At 39.3% G+C, this 24399-nt stretch overlaps 2 protein-coding genes across 2 annotated transcripts; one reads left to right on the top strand and one right to left on the bottom strand.

Moving 5' to 3' along the window:
* Nucleotides 1-10229: 10229 nt before the first annotated feature.
* LOC133782699 (pentatricopeptide repeat-containing protein At5g66520-like) lies at nt 10230-12347 on the top strand. Its single transcript, XM_062222053.1, has one exon. The coding sequence runs from the start codon at nt 10519-10521 to the stop codon at nt 12136-12138; it is 1620 nt and encodes a 539-aa protein (XP_062078037.1). The 5' UTR covers nt 10230-10518; the 3' UTR covers nt 12139-12347.
* Nucleotides 12348-17640: 5293 nt separating this feature from the next.
* LOC133782698 (beta-glucuronosyltransferase GlcAT14B-like) lies at nt 17641-20665 on the bottom strand. Its single transcript, XM_062222052.1, has 4 exons — nt 19842-20665; nt 19164-19239; nt 18952-19067; nt 17641-18414 (listed from the first exon to the last, which is right to left on the bottom strand). Exons 1-4 carry the CDS (start codon nt 20389-20391, stop codon nt 17903-17905), a joined length of 1254 nt encoding a protein of 417 aa, XP_062078036.1. The 5' UTR covers nt 20392-20665; the 3' UTR covers nt 17641-17902.
* Between the last annotated feature and the right edge of the window lie 3734 nt (nt 20666-24399).

The raw sequence follows: 24399 nt of genomic DNA, 5'->3' as shown, positions 1-24399 counted from the left end.
TCAGACACAACTTCAACAACATACGCGGGAATCTCTCATTCTTCCCACAAATGAGAAGTTTGTTACATTTCGAATTTTGAATGTTTATTTGTAATATAAATGTAATAAATATAATAAAATATCCCGATCATAAGGGGATATCAGTTGAGGATCCCAGGCCTATAAATAGAGAGCTTATGGGATGAGAGAGGGGTTTTTTCTTCTGCTTCTTCTTCCTAGAGAGAGAAAATTGGGTCTGTCTATTCTAGAGAGAGAAAGTGCTGAAATTAGAGAGAATTCTTGTATTTTCACAATCTGTACTGAAGAAACTCAGTTGGCTCAGTCCATCTGATCTTGAGTATAGATTTATAAATCACAACTCTAAGTGGATTAGGCTATTACCGACAATCGGGGCTGAACCATTATAAAAATCTCCTGTGTTATTTACTTTTCTTGTTTAAATTGTCTGTGTCGTTTTTATTTCTCTTGAAGGCTTGTCATAATTGACGTTCTCACGTCATTGGCTAAAAACGCAGTCAACACCTTTGTTTTTGTGGGTGTTGTGCATGGACTTCGCATACCCATGATATCAGTAATAAGGGCTAGGGACTTGTTGCAAGAAGGTTGTATAGGTTTTCTAACTAGTGTGGTGGATACTACAAGGGTTATGCCAGCAGGGCCGGGAGAGACCACATTGGTATGCAAGTTCTTAGATGTGTTCCCTGAGGATTTTTCGGGACTGTCGCCACATAGGGAGATTCAGTTTGTCATTGAGTTAGCGTCGAGGACAGAGCCAGTGTCGAGGGCACCATATAGGTGGCTCCGGCAGAACTGAAAAAATTGAAGATACAGTTACAAGAACTTCTTGATTTGGGGTTTATCAGGCCTAGCTTCTTGCAATGGGGTGCTCCAGTTTTGTTTGTGAAGAAGAAGGACCGGACTCTGAGAATGTGTATAGACTACAGGGAACTGAACAAGTTGACCATCAAGAATAAGTACCTCTTACCAAGGATTTATGACTTGTTCGATCAACTGCAGGGAAAGACGGTATTCTCGAAGATTGATCTTCGATCTGGTTATCACCAGCTGAGGATCAAGGACGAGGATATACCAAAGATGGCCTTCCAAACAAGGTACGGGCATTATGAGTTCCTAATCATGTCGTTTAGTTTGACCAATGCCCCAGTAGCATTCATGGACTTGATGAACAGGGTGTTCAAGGACTTCCTAGATCAGTTTGTGATTGTCTTCATCGATGACATCTTGGTTTATTCCAGTTCAGAGGAAGAGCATGAGCATCATCTCCAACAGGTCTTGCAGAGATTGAGAGAGCATCGGTTGTATGCTAAGTTTAAGAAGTGTGAGTTCTGGCTACCAGAAGTGACATTACTTGAACATATTGTTGGTGAAGATGGGATTAAGGTGGATCCAACTAAGGTAGAGGCAGTGAGAGATTGGCTGAGGCCAAGGAACGCCTCAGAGGTTAGGAGCTTCCTTGGATTATCAGGTTATTACAGACGGTTTGTGGAAGGGTTCTCAAAGATTGCTGGACTGATGACAGAATTGACACGGAAGAATTTGAAGTTCATTTGGTCAGACAAGTGTGAGAATAGCTTTAAGGAATTGAAGCGACAGCTGATTACTGCTCCGGTGTTGAGTCTTCCTTCGGAGGGAGGGAAGTTTGTGGTATACTGTGATGCATCGAGGTTGGGCTTGGGATGCGTGTTGATGCAGAATGAGAAGGTTATTGCTTATGCGTCATGGCTGAAGGAGTATGAGCAGCGATATCCTACCCATGATCTGGAATTGGCAGTGGTAGTATTCGCACTGAAAGTTTAGCGACACTATCTGTATGGGGAGAAGTGCAAGATATACACCGATTATAAGAGTTTGAAGTACTTCTTCACCCAGAAGGACCTGAATATGAGGCAAAGACGTTGGCTGGAGTTGGTAAAGGACTATGATTGTGATATCCTTTACCACCCAGGGAAAGCCAACCTCGTGGCAGATGCGTTGAGCTGGAGGGGCTCGGGACAGTTATTTAGCTCCGCACAGATATCGAGAGAGCTTGCAGAGGAGATGTCTAGAGTGGGAATAGAGCTAGTTGTGGGCCGATTGGCCAATATCACTTTACAGCCGACCCTTCCGGAGAGGTTCAGATGGTTGATTCATCATTGTAGGAGGTTAGAGGGAATGTCTTAGCTGGAGTGGTTAAGGACTATTCCATTTCCGAGACTGGTTTGCTATAGTATAAGGGTCGGATTTGTGTCTCGACAGATATGGGTATTAGACGAGAGATATTAGATGAATCCCATACTACACCGTACTCACTCCATTTGGGCACCACAGAGATGTATCAGGATCTATGGACATTATATTGGTGGTCTGGGATGAAGAAGGATGTGGTGGAGTATGTGGCCAAGTGTTTAACCTGTCAGCAGGTGAAGGCTGAGCATCAGGGACCAGCGAGGTTGCTACAGCCTTTAGGTATTCCTGAGTGGAAATGGGAGGATATTACCATGGATTTTGTGGGAGGTTTACCCAGGACAGTGGGGCTGCATGATTCGGCGTGGATGATAGTGGATAGATACATCAAGTCAGCTCACTTTTTGCCGGTAAAGATGACCTATACTGTGGATTGGTACGCGGAGTTGTATGTGAGGGAGATTGTATGTCTCCATGGGGTTCCTAAGTCTATAGTGTCAGATCAGGATCCTATATTTACCTCCAAGTTTTGGGGTAGTTTGTAGAAGGCTATGGGGACTCAGCTGAAGTTCAGTACGGCCTTTTATCCTCAGACTGATGGACAGTCCGAGAGAACGATTCATGTGTTGGAATATATGCTCAGGGCGTGTGTGATGCACTTTGAGGGGTCTTGGAGTAAGTATCTCGCGTTGATTGAGTTTTCGTACAATAACAGTTATCAATCAATGATTGGAGTGGCTCCGTACGAGATGTTATGTGGGAGGAGGTGTAGATTGCCCATTCATTGGGATGAGATGGGTGAGAGGAAGTATTTAGGGTCGGAGATGGTTCAAAAGACTAATGAGGCTATCGAGAAGATCCGAGCTTGAATGCTCACTTCGCAGAGCAGACAGAAAAGCTACGTTGATCCTAAGCGTAGGGACGTGGAGTTCCAGGTAGGCGACCATGTGTTTCTGGGAGTCTCACCACTGCGAGGGGTGAGAAGGTTTGGGGAAAAAGGAAAGCTAAGCCCAAGATTCATAGGAGCATTTGAGATCCTGAAGAGGATCGGTCAGGTGGCCTACAGATTGGCTCTGCCACCGTTGTTGTCAGGAGTTCATCACGTATTCCACATTTCTATGCTTCGAAAGTGCGTCTCAGATATGACTCGTGTGTTGAAGTATGAGGACTTGGAGTTGCAGATAGATTTATCTTATGAGGAGTGACTGGTTCAGGTCTTAGACAGAAAAGATAAGGTTCTACGGAACAAGATGATTCCTTTAGTCAAAGTGTTGTGGAGGAATAGTCGGGTCAAGGAAGCGACCTGGGAGCTTGAATCATCAATGCAGGATCAGTATCCCGAGTTACTCAGGTAAATTTCAAGGACGAAATTCTCATAAGGAGGGGATAGTTGTAACGACCTAATATCACTAATGAGGCTTAAGGGCCTTGATTAGCATGTCAGGAGGGCATAATTGGTATATGAATGTTTGAATAGTTAAATGCATGATTATGTGGCATGCATGATTAATATGATTATATGAATATGCTATATGCATGTTTATGAGTATTAGATATGCATGTGGGCCATTTATAGCTAATAAGGGCATATTTGTAATTTTGGCCCATTAAGAGCATAAACGTGATTAAATGTGATAAATTGTTGAGACCACATTATTATGAAGATATATTTGCAATATATGGATCGAGACGGTCCTAGTGAGCAGATTGGCGAAATAGTCACAGCGGGGTTTAATGCTCGGCTCGGTGGGAGCCTAGGGGTATTTTTAGGAATTTAGAGAATATTTTGGGATTTACTAGATGTTGAATAAGTTTGTGGTAATTAATTGGACATGACAGGATTAATTGGTAAATATTAGGAACACTTGAGGAATTAGTGGGAACTATGAGCGAAATGACCATTTTACCCCTTAGTACCCTTAGTGAACCAATAAGCTTAGAGGGGCAATGAGGTCTTTTGTTAAAGTAAGGGATATACTCAGAAGGTTTAGGAAAATAACTTAGAAGGTGTTGGAAGCTCTCAGCTCTTCCTTTCTCTCTCCCTCATGATTTCTCACTCTCTCTCTCTCTATATATACTTGGAAGATAAGGGAAAAAGACAGAAGAACTTAGACTCTAAGCTAGGAATTTTGGAAGAAAAATTGAAGGGAAAAGGCTGAGCTAAAGCTTGGAAATCAGGGGGATCCAGCTGGGATACTTGGGGGTTTAAGCTCAAGGGTAGAAGGCTGGAAACTGTGAGGATTAAATCATAATTGAGGTAAGTTCTTTATCACTGATTATGTTAAGAAATTCTGGTTATTTGGGTTGAATTAGACTGGGTTTCTGGGTAATAAGTTGTTGTTGAATTGGAGTGTTAGCTTTAGTATTATTGTTGTGGTTTTGTGTTTAAATTGGGTGATTAAAAGCCCCGAATTCATAGCTGAGTTTAGTCTGGGTTGGGAGGTTAGTTTAGTTTGAAATTCTAGGAATCTGGCTGGGAAGAGTGGAGAGGAAACCTAAAAATTCTGGGTGCGAGGGAGCACGCCGCGACCAGCTCAGGGGCGTCGCGGTCCGCGTGCCCAGAACGCCCTGGGTGGCTCTCTGTCTTGAGGGCGTGTCGCGACCTTAGGGGGCAAGTCGTGGCTCACCTCCCCTAAAGGCTTGAGGATTTAGCCTCTGACTTGGGGGCGCGTCGTGACCCTTAGGGTCAAGTAGTGGCCTGCCTGGGGGTTTTTGCCTTAGGTTAATTTCTAGAATTGGTGAGGCTCGGGGGGCTCGAACCTAGGCGCTCGAGACAATTTTCTACTACCCTCTTTAGCAGAAATTGAGGTCCCAAAGTCTAGTTTTTATCTCCTAAGTATTTATTTGGATTAGAATTTGATGATTACCCATTAGCCACTGTGACTAGGTTTATTGCCAAGGCTCAAGACTGAGGATCGTGCTCGGGACCCTTCGGTATGCTCCGCTCAGAATTCAAGGTAAGAAGACTACACCCTTGTGTGGTTGTGAACGGGACTGAGATTCCCAATTATTGATTGTCTGTACTATGTGTTGGTAAGATTAATGTGATATACATGAATGACTAGCCTAAAGGAGTCAGGGCTGACGGTAAGCGTACTGAGCGCAGCCCGGCCTACGTGAGTCGGGGCCAGCTAGATCAACAGAGGCTCGGCCTAAGTGTGCCAATCCTAATTATTTGAGAACTTGAGATTATGTGTTATCATTGATTAATTGAATATTCGTACTCTGTTCTATGTTTAAATGAGATAAGCTTGATTGGATATTCTAATTGTTACCTGTGTTTGATATTCTTGGTTTTCTTACTAGGCCTTGGCTCACGGGTGCTACATGGTGCAGGTAAAGGCAAATGGAAACTGGACCAACCATGAGTTGGAGAGCTCTAGGGGCAAAGTGTACATAGTCAGCTGCTCGACCGCCATGGCCGAGGAAAAGTACAGGGACAGAAGCCTGAAACTTGTATTTTTCCATTAGAGTGGCTACTGGTTGTATAGAACTTTTGAAAATTTTAAATTTGTCTCTTAAACCCTGTTTTTGGGATCCTATGTACCAAACATCTATTTTAATGAAAATTAACCATTTACGATCAAAATCTTTTAACCTTAACTGGATTATTGACTTTAGGATCACATTTTTGTCCAAATGACTTGATTAGCAGGTCCTGCACTATTTCAAATACACAGTGTAACGGTCTTGGTTATCCAGGGTGTTACATCATGCGTTGAGAATATCTTGAGAATCACTTCAATTCCCACAATTACTCTATGTGCCCACTCGCCTCTTGAGGTGTAGAGATACATCTTGAAAGATCTTGGTCTAAGTATTTTAGAGGTTGCTAAGGATTGGATGTTCGTAGGAGATACGAAAAGATAGCAAGGAATCTTGATAGTTCTTCAACTGATAAAATTCCTTATATTTTCTGTGGCTTTGATTATTGTACGCATATTAATGGATCTCATTATTTAAAGATTGTTTAATTATTTTTATTTAAAAAAATCTTTAGGTCCACCACGCCGTGCATTCCGTTACACACATGGTAAAACAGTTACCAACAGTTTCTTCTAGTGGTTACCATTGTTGCAACTCAAAGCTTTCCTAAAGCTTTCAATGAAAGCACCAAAATGTACATGCTAAAGCGAGTCCGAACACAAAAAAACTTCGTTTGATTGACCTAGAAATATCTCGATTCCCTCCAACCTTCCAGGATTGACGACAAAAGATTACTAGATTTGACGAATGAGTTCTTGGCGAAATGGGGTTTTCCAAAGCTCTGGAAGTGGGAAAGTTTAGAATGCAAAAGTGAAAAGTAATGAAGGTGAAATTTGAATATATAGGAGTGTGTGTATACGGGAACCAATTCAGCCCCATCCTTTGATCACCTAGGGAGTAAATACTCGAGCATGATCTAATAGCCATACTTATCAAGGCACAGATCATGATAAAAAAGGTGAAAGGACGCCTCGGGTACGGAATAGACGTTTCGAGCATGGAAAAGAACCCTCATTAAATGACATCGATTGGTGGGCCAAACAATAGGGAGTCGATACGTGGTGCCACATTTTTAGAGGTGTCAGGCCTCGATGATGCTCAATCGTCTCAACCTGAGTACGTCCCTCAAAATTACTCTTCTCAATCAAAGTCTCCATTGTCTGAGGATGAGTGAAGACTTGGGGGGAAAATGTTGTCCGTGTTTTCACCAAGTGACATGTGGCATGCATTAAAGAGTAATTAAGTCTTTGCATAAGCTAATTAAGTCCCGTGTAGCTTGCTTGGAGCTCTGCGGAAGGAAAGTCTTGCCTCCAATCACCGTTCACCAGCACTAGAGTATGTCCTCGTGAAAAAGCTGATTCCCGAGGACCACGTTCCAAGATGTTGCTCCAAGTCATTAACAAGACCGTCTCGTCTAATCATGTCCTCCGGGTCTACGAGAATCATCCTCCGGACATGGAGTAGCCCTGCCAGGTGTCAAGCATAGTGACCCTGAACCACAAGCAGCCATCTGACATTCACTGTTACACAAATCGTGGTGTCAATTTCGTACAAGCAATATGCAAGATGTCTAACGATGCCGCCTGACATGAGAAAACGTGCATCTACCTGCCTAACACTGTCAGGAGCGTGTTGCCCCATAAAGTAGTGGGTTGGTACCTCGTATTGGGCCCAATGAGATATGCAGGGGCCCACCAGCACATTAGCTGAAGGAATTTACCATTTATTGACATTTAAGTCCCCATTAAGGGAAGATAATTGTAATTATTCCTTATTAAGGAACTAATTGCCCTCAGCCATTTATAAATAGGGCTAGGGCATACTTTCTAAGGGACCTTTAGATTCACTTCTTGTTTTCAAAGCATTGGCAAAACACTACATGAAAACTTCTATAAAAGCTTGACATTTGCAAGCTCCAAACCTCCTAAATACAAGTGACTCGTGGACTAGGGTTAATTTATAACCTGAACCACGTAAAATCCTGTGTCTCAATCTCTATTTTTCTTTAAGCTTCGTTTAATTAGTTATTAGTGAAAAAGCTAGTCAACAAATAATATTGTCATTATTATTAATGTGTTAATTAGTTTTAGTAAAAGAGTATTATTAGTAGAATTTTTCTATACATGGTAAGGATTTTTTTATATTACCATTAATAGTGTTCAATATTTTTTCATCTTGCACTATTAGTATAAATAGAAGTATGTGCATCCTTATTGTATTTTGTTTAGATTAGTAATACATGCTTATAAAAAAATAATTCATTAATCTATTTGACTAAATTCTTAATTTTTTATTTAAATAATTTAATAAACTAATATATTAGTATTAGATTATTAATGTATTAGTTGTGTTTTTTTAATAATATTCTTATTTCACACAAAATTGACTATTTTGTCCATTTTAGTTACTTCAGTAATAATTTATAATATTGAACATATATTCTCACTATTAGGGTGTGTTTTATGTGTATGTGTTTCATTGATTATATATAGTACCACCGATAGGTATTTTTATTATTTTCGGTATATGGATAAGTTGTAACTCTATTTTTTTTACATGACGATGTATAATGTAATTATAAGAGACGTCTCATAAATTTTTAGAAAATTCCAGATAATTTAGGATGTCGAAATTATGATTTAAATAACCTATAGCACGCGTGTATAAATATTGAAACAACTACGTATGCAACAAGTTGTTTGAATCTTGATTTTGACATCCTAAATTATTTAGAATTTCCTGAAAATTTGTAGGAGGTCCCCTATAACTACATTATACACCGTCATGTAAAAAAAATAAAGTTGCAACTTATTTATGTACCAAAAATATTAAAATTACATATAGGTAATGATTAAAAATAAGAGTAATGATATGTGTACCAAAATTATGCACAAAAACATTATACCAACTGACGTGACAGTTTCATTAAACCAATTAAATTTATTTAATGCGGGACTCACTCACTTAGAAAATAGTATCACATTAGTTGGTCCAAAAGTGTATATTGAAAATATATAAATTCATATTATATTATTATTCAATCATATATTATTATTTAATATGTAAGATCATTTTTAGTTAGTACATTTAAAAATATTTACAAAATTTAAAATAAAAAATTATTTATAGTCTATTACAATTTAAACAATAATTTTTAATTATAAAAAAAATTAATTCAAAGTATTTAAAATATTAACATTATTTTATTATGTATTTAAATTATAAATATTTTTTAATTTACTTAAATTTTAAATATTTAAAAAATAAATAAAGTCAATAAACTATTTATTCCATTTCAGTGCACACCTAACTAAATATAATAATTATAATTCTAATGTTTATTGCAAACAAAAACCAAACATCATAACACTATTTTCATTGTTATTCTTATTACATTTGATTACGGTTCTCTCTATTCCACCGAACCAAACACGAAGCTATGACATATATTAGTGCTAGTTATCACGTGCGAATTTGAACTGGTAATATATTAGAAGAAACAAATGCACGAGTATATAAAAGAATAAAGTTTACACATTATTAGAACTAAAATGGAGACGCTTTGAGTATCAGAAAGTTAATTCACACTCCAAATAAAGAAAAATGGAGGACACTAACTGATGTTCAAGTCAAAGTTAATGTTGATGCAACTGTTCAGTTGAAGAATGGCTCGTGCAGTATCGAGATTTTTGTTTATGATACTGTTCAAAGTTCCAGTGAAAGATACCAAGATAGAGTGAAGATTTCTCAACCAATGATTAGAGTATGACAAATAATTTTAAATCCAGTAGTAGTGACTTTAATTAGAGACTTTAATGCTATGTTTGGTAGGTATGTTCGGTAGGTAGGAGAGAAAATAGGGAGGAGAGAGAAAATAGGGAGGATAGAAAAAGTGAAGGAAAGAAAATAAATACATTTTCTCTTGTTCTTGTTTGGTATAAGGAAATAAAACAAACTTATTTTATTTCCTTTGCTTGGTATTTGAGTTAGAATTGAGAAAAAAGAAATATTTTTTTGACATTTATACCTTTATATTAGTATTTATGTATTACTCATTATTGAAAAAATATATTTTTGTATATTTAAAAATATATATTTTTGTCACATATAATATAAATAAAAATATATTTTTCAAATTTATTATGAAGATAAAGTAAATAGTTGGCAATACATATGATTATAATTATAAAATAATTGATAAGGCTGATATGTGTATGTTTTATTACATATGGAATATTATTTATCATTGTTGATAATGTGTGATTTTATAAAATTATTTTTTATAAATAAAATGATAATAATTTAATAAACTTAAGAACAAATTTAAATAAACTTAAGCAATACTTATGTATTGAAATATTTATATTTAAAGTAAAAAATATAATTTAAAAATATTTATTTTAGTAATAATATATAAAAAAAATACTATTAATTTTTTTTTTAGTAAATTTATAAGGGTATAATAATCATACAAACTGTTCTATATTTTCTCTCCAATTTTGAAAGAAAATTTTTAGTGTGAACCCACCACTTATTTTCTTTTCATTTTTCTTTCCTTCCTTGTTTTCTCTCTTACCAAACCACCATTCTTTTTTATCTTCTCTCCAATTTTCTCTCCAAATGATTCATTCCCTCTGCTTTTCATCTTTAACAAACAAAGGCTAAGAGTGAAGTGAGTGAACTGCTCAAGTATAACTTTGGTGACTTCGTCTTCTCGCTTAGATATGCCAATGCCTCAGCCCACTTTATTGCTTTATTTTTGCAAAAGTTTCAGCTTTTCAGAATGAGGATTTCCTCTTCTTAATCAAAAGTTGAGAACGAGAGATCTGATATGAGACCTCAGTGCATATGATTCAGAACAATCACCACCATCGTATTGTTTCCCTCTCACAAAAATGCAAAACCTTAAACCAGCTCAAGCAGATCCATGCCCATCTCATCAAATCTTTTTCGCCGGAAAACCCTTTTGCCCTTGCGCCTGTGCTTTCCGCCGCCGCTACCTTCGGCGACGCTTCTTTCTTTTCATATGCTCTTTCAATCTTCGACCATCTTCGCCATCGAAGAAACGTTTTTATGTTCAATTCCATGATCAGAGGGTTCGTTCGAGTACGTGCGCCGCTGGATACTGTTTTATGCTATTTGGACATGTTGGCTCACGGGCTGGCTGCTAATCACTATACATTTCCGCCATTGATGAAAGCTTGTACGATTCTCATTGACCCGGATTCGAAGCTAATTATTGGTCGTTTGGTTCATGCCCATGTTGTTAAATTTGGTTTTCGTGATGACCCTTTTGTGAATAGCGCTCTTATTGAGTTTTACTCTTCGGTTTGTGAAATGGGCCTTGCTCGGTTTTTGTTCGATAAATGTCCGAAGAAAGATGTCGTTTTGTGGACCACGATGATCGATGGGTATGGGAAAATGGGTGACGTTGAGAAGGCGCGAGAGTTGTTTGATGAAATGCCTCAGAGAAATGCTATATCTTGGAGTGCCATGATGGCTGCGTATTCTCGTTTGAGTAACTTCAAAGAGGTACTCTGTTTATTTGGGAAAATGCAAGAAGCAGCTATTAGGCCCAATGAATCTGTTCTTGTTACAGTTCTTACTGCTTCTACTCGCCTTGGTGCTGTAACACAAGGACTATGGATCCACTCCTATGCCAAGAGGAACAAGCTCGACTCGAATCCGATCTTGGCCACAGCTTTGGTTGATATGTACTCAAAATGTGGCTTACTGGAGTCAGCTTTGGCAGTTTTTAAGGGAATTTCCAGTAAGCATGCAGAGGCTTGGAATGCTATCATTACTGGGCTATCCTTGAATGGGAATGCAAGGAAGTCACTTCATTTTTTCGAAAAAATGACTGCATATGGGATTCAACCTACAGAGGCCACATTCATTTCTGTTCTTACTGCATGTACACATGCAAAAATGGTTAATGAGGGCCTTAAATTGTTCAACGGAATGAGCACCATCTATGGGGTAAAACCTCAGCGTGAGCACTATGCATGCGTCGTTGACCTTCTGGCTAGAGCAGGAATGGTAGAAGAAGCTGAAAAGTTCTTAGAAGAGAAGATGGGGGGATTGGCTGGGTGGGATGCCAATGTTTGGGGAGCCTTACTTGGTGCTTGCAGAATTTATGGGAAGGTTGAAGTTGGCAACCGGGTTTGGAAAAAGCTAGCTGATATGGGGACAGCTGATTGTGGTGCTCATGTACTTTCTTATAATATGTATAAAGAAGCCGGTTGGGATATGCAGGCAAAGAGAGTCAGAAAAGTGATTTCAAACGCTGGAATGTTGAAGCAGCCAGGATGCAGTGTGATAGAAGTAAATGGTGTAGTTGAAGAGTTCCTTGCTGGTGATCTTTGCCATCCACAAGCACAAGAAATATTTAAGTTGCTTGATTCTTTTTTCAAAATGGTTTATTTGGAGGACGCAATGTCACGTGATTTTTCCTTGAATAGTTTATAGTCACGAAGTACAAGTGTTTCCTCAGCAAGCGTTTTGGGTTGATACTGCATAAAATATGTGCCTATACAGCACTTTATGCCAATTTTTCTCTAGCCAATAACAAGTATTAACTTGACTTTTAAACACAGTTGTTATGGAATAAACCCATATATATTTATTCAGTGAATGAAATAGACCTGAACGAGGAACAAGAGTGTTAGGCCCGACTACCTGCAATTCTGAAAATAACCCAATAAAACAGTACCAAAACAGAAAGAACAGAACAAATAACCCAGGCTGATCAAGAAATTGTGAAATGTGTATTAATCAACCAAATTGATACAGGTTCCACAGGGATTCGAGAGCCTGCGACTCTCCAGCTGTAATTAGCAAAAGCTAGTACATGCATGACCTTCTCTTTCCTCCTCACTCAATATATTCAGCTACTCCTCATTATTATCTACAATTACTAAACAGCCCCTTCCTATAGACCAAACTACCCCTGGTGCGTGGACTTGGTTCTCCTAGCATAAGTGAACCGAATAGGAGGCCTAACATTGAAAATGCATCTCGGTCAAGGACTTAGTTTGGGTGAGGCCTTACTATTTTCCATGCTGAGACACATGGAAAATAGGGTGAGTGGCTGAAGTAGCGGGCAGGTCCAAGCGATACACTACTGTCCCAATCCGAGATAGCACCTTAAAGGGACCATAAAAACGTGCAGCCAGTTTTTCATTCTTCCGAATGGTCAAGGACTTCTGTCGGTAGGGTCGAAGTTTCACAAACACCAAATCCCCCTCTTGAAACTCCACATGTCGTCTAGACAAATCTGCCGCTGTCTTCATCTTCTGTTGTGCCTGCAGTAGATGCATCTTTAAATCGTCTAAAAATGCATCTCGGTCCTCCAATAACTGCTCGACAGCCACCGCCGTTGTTTTGCCATTCTCATAGCGAATCAAAGTTGGAGGATCTCGGCCATAAAGTACTTTAAAAGGGGTGCACCCCAGAGCTAAGTGAAACATCGTATTGTACCAATATTCAGCCCAAGACAGCCACTTCGCCCACACCCTCGGCTTCTCTGATGCAAAACAGCGTAAATATGTCTCAAGGCAGCGATTTACCACTTCAGTTTGGCCGTCGGTCTGGGGTTGGTACGCGGTACTCCGCTTCAGTTCGGTACCTTGTAAACGAAACAGTTCTGTCCAAAAATTGCTGAGAAAAATGCGGTCCCGGTCAGAGACTATCGATCGCGGTACTCCATGCAACTTGACCACAAAGTCAAGGAATTTCTCAGCCACGATCCGGGCATTGAAAGGATGCTTTAGGCCAATAAAATGGCTATATTTACTCAGTCGATCCACCACTACCAATATCGAGTCTACCCCTTCCGACTTGGGCAGCCCCTCAATGAAATCCATGGACACATCTTCCCAAACCCGCTCAGGCAGCAGTAGTGGTTGTAATAATCCCGCAGGGGACATGGCCATGCTCTTGTTCCGCTGACATACCTCACACTGACGCACAAAATCCGTCACCGCCTTCTTCTTACCCGGCCAATACACATCCCGTCGCAATCGCTGATAAGTACGCGACTCACCCGAGTGTCCTCCAATCGGTGAGCAATGATAGTCCCGCAAAAATTCTAGCAGCAAAGAAGAAGCTGTCAAAACCAATCTGTCCTTATACAATAGTCGCCCACTCTCCCAAGCGAATCCCGGAACTGCTTTCCCTTGGGTAAGGTCAGCAATCACTCTCCCAAACAGCTTGTCTTGCTGCACTTCCCGCGATACCACATCCCAATCCAACCAAGTAGTGGAGGACAAAACAGTGCATTCCACCTGTGGCAGCCGTGAGAGTGCATCAGCCGCGCTATTACTCACCCCTGGCCGAAACTGAACCTCAAAATCATAACCCAATATTTTTACCAACCACTTCTGATGTTCTTGCGACACTAAACGCTGCTCTAACAGAAACTTTAAGCTCTTTTGATCTGTGCGCACTGTAAATTTCCTACCCAACAAGTAAGGTCGCCACTTCAAAATGGCTAATACAATTGCCATGAGCTCCTTCTCGTAAATTGACTTCAATTGGGCGCGTGGTTTAAGCGCTTGACTGAAATATGCAAGGGGCTGTCCCTCTTGCATGAGTACCGCCCCAATGCCATATCCCGAGGCATCTGTCTCCACCACGAAAGGCTTGGTAAAATCTGGAAGAGCCAGCACGGGCACGGATACTAGTGCTGTCTTGAGTGCTAAGAAGGCTTTAGTGGCTGCCGTTGACCACCCAAATTGGTCCTTTTTCAGTTGGTCCGTGAGAGGCCGTGCGATGGTCCCATAACCTGCGACAAACTTCCGGTAATAATCGGTCAACCCCAAGAAACCCCGCAGCTCTTTAAGCGTTGTGGGCAGCGGCCATTCAACCATGGCTTGAACTTTTGTGGGGTCAACGGCGACCCCCTCCGCTGAAATGATATGACCCAAGTATTCCAATTGAGATTGGAAGAAACAACACTTCTTGATATTAGCATATAGCTGATGCTGTGCTAACGTCTGGAAGACCAAATCCAAATGCTCCAAATGTGTGTCGCTGTCTGGGCTGTAAACAAGGATGTCGTCAAAGAAAACCAGCACAAATCGCCTCAAAAACGGCTTGAAAACTTCATTCATGAGGGACTGAAAAGTGGCGGGGGCATTCGTCAGCCCAAACGGCATGACAACAAACTCATAATGGCCCTCGTGGGTGCGGAAAGCCTTCTTGTGAATATCTTCTGGTCGCACTCGTATTTGGTGGTAGCCCGAACGTAAGTCTAACTTGGAAAAAATCTTGGCTCCATGCAACTCATCCAACAATTCGTCAATAACCGGAATAGGAAACTTGTCGGCGACTGTCTCTCGGTTAAGTGCTCGGTAATCCACACAGAAACGCCAGCTGCCATCCTTTTTCTTAACCAGTAAAATGGGGCTGGAATAAGGACTGGTACTGGGGCGGATTATCCCCGCGGCTAACATTTCGGCCACCAATCGTTCTATCTCGTCTTTCTGAATTTGGGGGTAACGGTAAGGCCGCACGCTGATCGGTAAGGTGCCTGGACGCAGGGAAATGGCATGGTCACGGCTCCGGTGTGGTGGTAGTGTCGACGGCACATCAAAGACTGAACTATACATCTGAAGTAATGCCTTGGCTTTACTCGGCAGCTCCCCCACATTTGGCTCAACCGTGGACATCCCCAACTCTACCCAAACCCCCTGCCGTTCTTGTTGCAAAATCTTCCGCATGGCCTTCAAGGAAACTCTGGTTTTATGCAGGGAGGGGTCACCCCGCAACGTAAAAGCTCTGCCGCCCACGTTCAGCTTCATAATGTGGTCCTTCCAGTGATGGTACGTGCCCCCCAATGTCTCAAGCCACTGAATTCCCAGAATGACATCCGTGCTGCCCAACGGTAGTGGTAGAAAATCAGCAACAATCTCCAACTCTTGCAAAGCCAATGGAACCGAGCGACACACCCCTTCCCCCTTGACCGCCTGCCCCGTCCCCATTTGGACCCCATACGCTTCAGTGCGAGATATGGGAAGTTGCAGCTTTGATGCTAACTCAGCGGTAAGGAAGTTGTGGGTCGCCCCACTATCAATAAGAACGACCACGTCCTGTCCACGGATACTGCCCAGTAGCTTCATCGTCTTGGGCGAAGTCAAACCAACTACCGAGTTTAGTGACACCTCCACCAATTGAGCCTCCAACCCCGTTGACGGTGGCGGAGCAGCACCCATACCCAGCAGCTCCTCAAGCGGCTCGTCGGCCTCCTCTACAGGAGCATCATCCTGTAGCAAAACAATCTGCAACTCAGGGAACTTGCACTCATGCCCCCGACGCCATTTGCCTTCACATTTGAAACACACTCCACGTGTTTTCCGATCCTGAATCTCAGCTTCTATTAGGCGACAATAGGCGGCTACTGGTGTAGTCGGAGAAGTCGCCTGCGGCGATGTAGCCGCCGAAGAGGGAAAAGGACCTCTGGACGTATCGAGCTGCAAGGGACCCAATTGCCGAATAGGGTTGGGGTGTGTTTTGGGCGGCCCAAGCCCAACCCGAGAAGCCCTAACCAAGGACTGATTAGCCTCTATCACCTCTGCCAATTCCATGAGTTGGGCCAAGCCCGCGGGCTTAAGGATTCGCAGTGGGCCCTGAATCTCCATCTTCAGGCCCTTGAGGAACGTGGAGACCAGCATGGAATCCTCCATCGTCCCCAGCGTGGACGCAATGGATTCGAATTGCCGTCTGTAATCCTGGACCGAGGACGTCTGCCGGAGGTTCAGCAAGCAGTCGTACAGGGAGCCCTCCGTGACTGGCCTGAACCGTTTGACAATCAACGACTTCAGCTCCTCCCATGAAGCAATCGGCCTCCGAAGATTCTCCCAACGAAACCAATGGAGGGCCGCCCCCTCCAAACACATCACTGCAGCTTCCAATTGTTCAGCCTCCAAAAACCGCTGCAACCCAAAGTGCCTCTCCGCCTGATAGGTCCACTCATCGGGGTCAGCCCCCGAATACACAGGCAGCTCAATCTTCCGAGCTCGAAAGTCCGATCGATGGCCACCCTCGCCCCCACGAAAAGACGACCCACCCAATGGAGGAGAGCCGGCCGAAGAGTGCTCGCCTGCGCCGGAGGGACGGTCAGCACCAAAACGGCCCGCAGCCAACTCAGAGGTGATAAGAGCCTGGCCCTTAATCACCATCTCCAATTTCTCGGTAAGAACCGCCATATCATGCGACTGCGATGTCACAGTATCCTGAAGGGCGAACAACTGAGATTCAACTGAGTCAAGTCGAGAATCCATCCTCGTGTTCGTCATTCACCCCGACGAGTGCTCTGATACCAATTTGTTAGGCCCGACTACCTGCAATTCTGAAAATAACCCAATAAAACAGTACCAAAACAGAAAGAACAGAACAAATAACCCAGGCTGATCAAGAAACTATGAAATGTGTATTAATCAACCAAATTGATACAGGTTCCACAGGGATTCGAGAGCCTGGGAATCTCCAGCTGTAATTAGCAAAAGCTAGTACATGCATGACCTTCTCTTTCCTCCTCACTCAATATATTCAGCTACTCCTCATTATTATCTACAATTACTAAAGAGCCCCTTCCTATAGACCAAACTACCAGTGATGGTACGTGAACGAGGAACAAGAGGAGCAGCATGGGTGAGAACAAACAAAATCATTTCCACTTAACATTATGATTAAGTCTTTCATTATAGTGGTTTCTGTATGCAGAAGTAGAAAGAAAATCCATTTATTTGTTCAAGCTTAATACCCTAAACCAGCCATTTCTAATTCTCCAGAAACCTCATTAGAATTATAATTCAAAAAGTAATTTCCTAAGATTAGTTGTGGCCACCAATACTCCAAGCAAGATATAAGTCCAAAAATTAACCTCAAATGCAAAGGCATCACATCACCAGTGTGGCTACTGAAGTTACTAAAATAGAAATGACTAGCCAATGGTACCTTTCCACACAGTAAACAGATGAAGCATGATATTTTCACTTTTAGTAATTATGTGAACAAAAAATTATTCATTTTACAATTTCAGCTTCGAGCTACAAGAATATTGTATCCTATAAAAACTCGGTCATATATTTCTTACTCACTAAATCCCTATGGCTTTGCTATATGTGTAGCCAGGGCTCATCCATTATTGATTGTACTGCTGGCAATGTCCTGCCCTGGTTACTAGGTATAAGTATGGTGCTGTCGAGCATTTCTTGACCTTGTTCAGATTTCAGGAGCACTGTTTCGCGTGAAAGTCCTCTGCTTTTAGCAAACCATTGATGAGAAGTTTGAGCCTTTCAGCACCAGGACCTGGCTTGAGTTTTGTGGTATTTGCTATGATGTAGTCTAGGACACTTACATTCGTATTTCCTGCCAACCATCCACCAGGTACATACCCATCAGCATTGCAACCTAAAAGCTCAGTATCGATTTTGTCTAGAACTGTTTCATTCCTGCCAAACTTCCTTGCAAAAGGAGCATTGCTAGCTACCATCTTCTGGAAGTCATCGGTAGTTAGGAAATGCGGGTGTTGCTTAGGAGGAGTGTCCCATGATATAAAGTGGAGGTCATGGTTTACAGTCGTGTTCCGAAACTCCTCTGCATTACAGATGACTGTGTGGAAATAACCTTCAGGCGAAGAGAGAAAGTTGGCATAATACATAAGGACTATTCTTGGGAGGTTGTCCCACCCCCACACACAAAAATCTATAAAAGGGCGAGAGAGCATCATCCAAGCAGAACCTGAAGAAATCATCAAGCATGATTCAATAAACAATGAGCATATGAACTTGATTATTTAAAGGAAGTTTACTTTACCAAAATTCATCTCCTTTGCATAATTCAGAGTTGGAAAAGTGTGAAAAAACCATGCAGGTGCGTAATGATCTATATACCAATTCTGACTAGTAACAAACTTCAAAGTCGACTAAAATCTTCAGGATATGCAATGCATCAAAGTGTTTTACCTTAAGGCAGTACAATCGATAACATGTGGTAAACTTAAATGCTTCTTTAAAAGCCATTGCAAGATACAAAAATGTAAAATTAGAAGCAACTGATATGCTCATAATATGTCGAGAATATAGGAAACACCATCTTGACAACCAGAGGCCTTAAACCAAATAATATGTGAGTGTTTGCACTATGTCACGCCTACACTTTCTTCACCTTAATTATGTTTTGAAATTTAGACATTAAATCCATATGTCTACCTTGTATTCTTAGCAAAATTAAAGGCAAAAGGGGTACATTCAAATTGCAGGAAACAGAAAATCTCACCTGTAAACAGCTTATAAGCGGTTGGCACACTCCTCTTCTCCGGCACCCAAAATACATCTGATTTGTGCAAGCTATACAACCCTGGATCAATTATAACAGGTTTTGCTCTATGAGACCTGCAAATTGCTCGAGTTAATAACACCTCGCTATGAAGCTTTTAGTTTGAACTCATAAAGTACAACGCAAAAAAAAAAGGCATGATTGTAACTTACTCTTTCCAGCCAATGTCACTGGTATGCTCAAGAAAGTTAAGGTTTCTAGGAATCGTTGACAATGTATGAAGAAGATCTGCATTACAGGAAATAAACGTCCAAAATTATGGATTTAGAACCTGACCATTTGTTCTTAATCAATGAGATCATCTACTCATCTATTAACCAAAGTCTAAGGACAATTACAGGGACAAATCTACTTGGGCAAAAAAAAAGCAAAGAATGGCATTACTAAAGGCCTTCACACCAATAAAGAGAGAAAAGAATATAGAAAGAGGCACACCCCCCTTCTCTCAATTTTCCTTAAGGAAATATCAGTAAAACAATTATAAACGACAAGAGCAAGAAGGTCAAATTTAGCCAAATACTCCAATAGAAAGAGATGAGTAGTTGAAACTAGCCAAACACTTGTCAATCCAGTGGGGAAACTAATAACCAATTCATCCAAACATGGGATAGTAACTAGTAAGCAAAATTGATAATAGAGTTAACTAGGTTTTAACCCAAAAACCAACCAATGCCTGCCTCAATGCAAAAAAGAAGCAAACCCAGTTATTTCTTCCATTATAAAAAAAAAGGACATCAGCAAAATGCCATTCATTTCATAGATCAAGTGGACCAAATTTAGTATCCAAAAAATGAAATCAAAAGGAAAAAAATAAAAACTAAAGTCTGTACCATCTTGGGTTACCAAAGGGTAGTCAGAAGCACTTAGATTGATAAACCAATCCCAGTCTCCACCTTCCTTCAACAAAATAGCTGCAGCATGAAGAGTATTGGTCACCATTGTTGGCCCTCGATAGGTCACCAAATTAGCCCTCACAATCATCCTAACGTTACCCAGCTTAGCAAAAAGCGGCTCCTTTCTCACAAACTCAGCCAAGTCCAACCTCTCATCGGCCGAGGCCTCGAGGTCCAAGTGCACAACATACTGGTTTCTAGGGTGGTACAGTGCTTTCAGAGTCCTTTTCAAGCTCTTCCCATCCCCCATAGAGCCTGAGATCAAGTAAGCCAACCTGGGTATTGGGTCTTTGGAAGTATCAGAAATCCTAAGCTTGGATTCAACAAAACGGGGGAGCTCATACTTGACAGGGGTCTTGTACAATTTTGAGGAAGACGAGCTGAAAGAAGTGAAAACTGTAATAAACACGAGTAGAGTAGATAACAAGAGAGAGAGTACTAATGGTAAAAACCATTTCTTCTTCTTTTGCTGCTTGTTGATCTCCATGATTAAAACCTCTGTATTACTTAGCCGGACAAAGAATCGGATATCAATCTACATTGAACAACAAAGAAAAACAATGGATAGAGAGCCAAAATGGGTTCTTGGGAATGCTCTCATGGAAGATCTACCTCTTTTTTTTGTTGGGTTTTATTTAAATTTCTTTTTTCCATTTTTCGGGCACAAAAAATGGAAAAAATGGAGGTCACGGAATGAATGTATCAACTGCTGTAATTATTAGCTCACTTGTTTTTGGCTTAGTGGGGTGTGATTCAGAGAGTGTGAAAGGGACTGCACATAAAGTAAAGAAGCAACATACAGAGAGAGAGAGACATCATACATGTAAAGATTGTGGTATTTATACGCTTGTTTACACATCTATATTATATTATGAAAAGAATAGCAAAGACATAAAGAATGAATTTTTATCAATAATAAAAAAGAAAAGAATGGTTTTTTTTCTATTGAAAAGTGTGTCGTTTAGATACGATATATTGATACCAATTATAACAAAACCATAAAAGAAAAGCTTTTTTTTTTATAAAAAAGAATATGGTTTTAGGTCCACTATGGTACTAAGTAAGGGTGGGTATCTCAATTTAAGGCCACCAAGAAGCCATTAGAGTGGGACTAATTGGCCAGGTAAGGAATCGTGATGTCCTTTCTTGGTGGACCCAATCTCAATACTTTATTCATTTTCCTTCTCTATTGGCATTCTCCTCACTCTCCATGATACCAGTCTTCGTTATTCAGCCCTTGGATTAAAAGATGGGTTAGTGATCCAAGGGCTTCTGGAATCTCTTTCTTGATATTAATGGTATGATAATTCCCAATGCCCTAAGGGCATCTTCCTATTTGTAAAATTTGCACTCATTGGGTATTTGGTTTTGAAAAGTCAACATGAAGGGTATTTTTTTCTAACAATAGTTTTTAATATCAAGTCCCATTCCCACCACCTCCTGAACAACAAAAATATATATATATATATATATATATTTATGCCAAGTTATATACCACATGATTTATCATGTTCATGTTCTAATCAATAAGTATAGATTTTGTAGATTCCTAGGATTAAAAAAAATCCTCTTTTTCTTCATCATATTATGTAAATAATTTGTTAATGGAGATCTTTCTTTTTTTGGCAATGGAGATCTGTCGTTTTTTGGCAATGGAGATTTGTCATTTTAATTGAAATTATAGATTGGGATTATTCATCTATTTAGTGATTCATAATTGATATCAATAAATGTCATTATGAAAAGATAATACTTTTAATTTTTATTTCTTCAATCAATAAATGTCATTCCTCATTCTGAAAATAAAGTTTCATTTCTTGTACGTAATTTTCATCCAAATTGCAAAGCATTAAAGGATATCTTCAATTTATATTATATTACAAATTATTATTTATTTCAATCCGAACTATTGATTTTCCCTATTAAACAATCTACTGGGGACCAATTAATTATGCACATTATCATTACAAGATCTTCATGTGATATCCAGATGTTTTTTTTGATAAATTTTAGTTTTAGTTTCTTGTTAGGTAAATTACAAAATTAACTTTATATATTAACTTTCTTACACCATAAACGTGAAATATAATTTGATATTTGGTATTTGATTTTGAACTTTATTTAAAAAAAGAAAATACACACATTAACAATCTCTCCACAACAAATATCAAAGAGATTTTTTTTAAAATGTACTCTTTTTTTGTGTTTTTTTACTGTCTCTGATTTTTTTTTTCAAAAACATTACTTTAAGTTTTCGGAAAATACGTTTTTAAAGTTTTATATTTACAAAAATACAGTGCTAATGAAACAACTAAAAAACAATAAGAATACAATAACTAAACATTAACCCTGTTTTTTTTAAATCAAAATATATATGCAAACAACTAAACAAGAAATAGACAACAAACAACAACAGAACAACTATAAATAAACTTAAACAACTAAAAACCAACATGAAAACAAGTATACGTAAAATCTAAACAGTCCAAAAACAATAATAAGACAAAAATTAAACATTAACTCACTGCATACTACACACATTTAAAAACAACAACTGAAGAACAACTAGAAGTTAACTCATTGCATACTAACATGTTTTTTTGTTAAAAAAATCAAAATATATATGAAACAAATAAACAACAATTAGACATCAACACAACAACATAACAAATATATATAAACTTAAAACAAATAAAAATCAATGTGAAAACAACTATACATAAATCTAAACAACGTGAAAACAACTATACATAAATCTAAACAACTAAAAAAACAACGTGAAAACAACTATACATAAATCTAAACAACTAGAAAAAACAACACAAAAACAACCCAACATATATTAAATATAAACTAAAATTATAAGTATACTTAAAAAACTTAAATTTCCTAACTCAAGAAATTAAATAATCAATATAAAATGTGAACCAGAGGAAAAATGAGATTTTGCCTTGTGAAAAGTGGGTCCCAATAGAGACCCTAAAGAAAAGTGGGTCCCAATAAAGACTTCCTTTTTTTTTTTTCTAAGACCAATAAAGACTTTCCTATTTTGCTACTGTACACTCCTTCTCCATTCGGCCATTACCAAACCACCACTTCAACCTTTCATTTTCTCTCTCTACCCCAAATTTATCTCTCTAGAACTTTTTCTTCCTCATCTGAAACGCCAACTGACCATGATCAGGTCGCCTAGTCTCTCTCCTCAGAGCTCGTCAAGGACCCGAAGACAGAGCCTCTCCCCATTGTCGAACACCAAACACTCAGCTTCTCTCTGTGTAACCCCTCGTAGTCGTTGTTCGACCCCTCGCAGGCGCGACTCCACCAGCACCCGAGCCGACCAACCCTCTGCGCAAGCCCAAACCCCTCGCCTCTCCCGGTAAATGGCTTCTTCTCCGACGGAAGGAAGAAGTTGTATAACTGGAAAAAGTAAAGTTTGAACAGTAAATAAGAAAAAAGCTTCGTGTAACAGTAAAATTGTAAAATTTTCTTAACTTTTATGATATATGTAAATTTCTCAATATCAAATCCCATAAATTTACATCAACAGATTTATACAATTAACAATTCAAACTCAGACCCAACTTTATACCAACACTAGAAAACATAACTGCGTTTCGCGCAGTCTTTTGAAATGATTAAAATATATATTTAAAATAATTTTTGGGAAATTGGGTGGCAGGGATTCAATTTTACCCTACTCGTATAACATACTCTTTATATGGTGCTCATTTTATAACAAATTTCCTGCAGATTTTCGAGAAATTCTAAATAATTAAAGTGTTGAAAATAAAGTTCAAAGTGTTTGTTATACGTGTGTTTTTATTTAATATTATTTTTTTTATACGCTTAAGTGGTATTTTTTTTTTTTATAAAAAGTCTAAATTATGTATAAGAAAATTTATGTTTTGTGTAAGAGTTATTTTGGTTGACTGCCCGTTTGAACCCTTTATTTTTTAAAATTAACATTTAGGACTAGTGTTTTGTCAAAATTAAAAAAAAAATGAATAAATAGATCGATTATTTGAACACTGTTATTGACGTGGTTTTTCGCCAACAATGTATTAAGAAATTAAACAAGTAGACTAGTGCTAGATTATAAACCATAATGAACTAATAAACATTCACTCAAAAGCATAGAAATTTTATGTGGTTCAGTGGTTAAAATCCACCTAGTCACACGAGTCAATATTATTATTTCTCTCTATTTCTGCAGAGTTTCGGTAATACAAAAAAGTCCCCCCTTTTCCTGTCCAATATTCCTAGTATTTATAGGGGAATTTCATGGACAGGTTTGGGTAACTGTATAAACAAACCGCGTAATTAAATAACGTATATAATTAATACAGAGTATTCCCATTTTCATTGGGATATGATTTGATAACATAATAAATATACTCCTGCTATCTCGAATAATAAATGACAGATATATGATACAGCTTGTTCGTTAATGAGTGTATAAAGAATCCCCGAATCTCCTGGGATCCTTTAGCATGCG

Source organism: Humulus lupulus, chromosome 6, assembly GCF_963169125.1.
Source record: "Humulus lupulus chromosome 6, drHumLupu1.1, whole genome shotgun sequence".
Classification (NCBI taxonomy): domain Eukaryota; kingdom Viridiplantae; phylum Streptophyta; class Magnoliopsida; order Rosales; family Cannabaceae; genus Humulus; species Humulus lupulus.
This window is presented reverse-complemented; position numbering and strand designations above follow the sequence as displayed.

What these genes read in the sequence shown, in the direction of transcription:
- LOC133782699 (XM_062222053.1), top strand. Translation starts at nt 10,519, where the DNA reads ATGATTCAGAACAATCACCACCATCGTATTGTTTCCCTCTCACAAAAA.
- LOC133782698 (XM_062222052.1), bottom strand. Translation starts at nt 20,391, where the DNA reads ATGGAGATCAACAAGCAGCAAAAGAAGAAGAAATGGTTTTTACCATTA. An exon ending in AGTGACATTGGCTGGAAAGA is followed by an intron (nt 19,068 to 19,163) that starts GTAAGTTACAAT and finishes AGCAATTTGCAG; the next exon opens with GTCTCATAGAGCAAAACCTG. An exon ending in CGCTTATAAGCTGTTTACAG is followed by an intron (nt 18,415 to 18,951) that starts GTGAGATTTTCT and finishes TGATTTCTTCAG; the next exon opens with GTTCTGCTTGGATGATGCTC.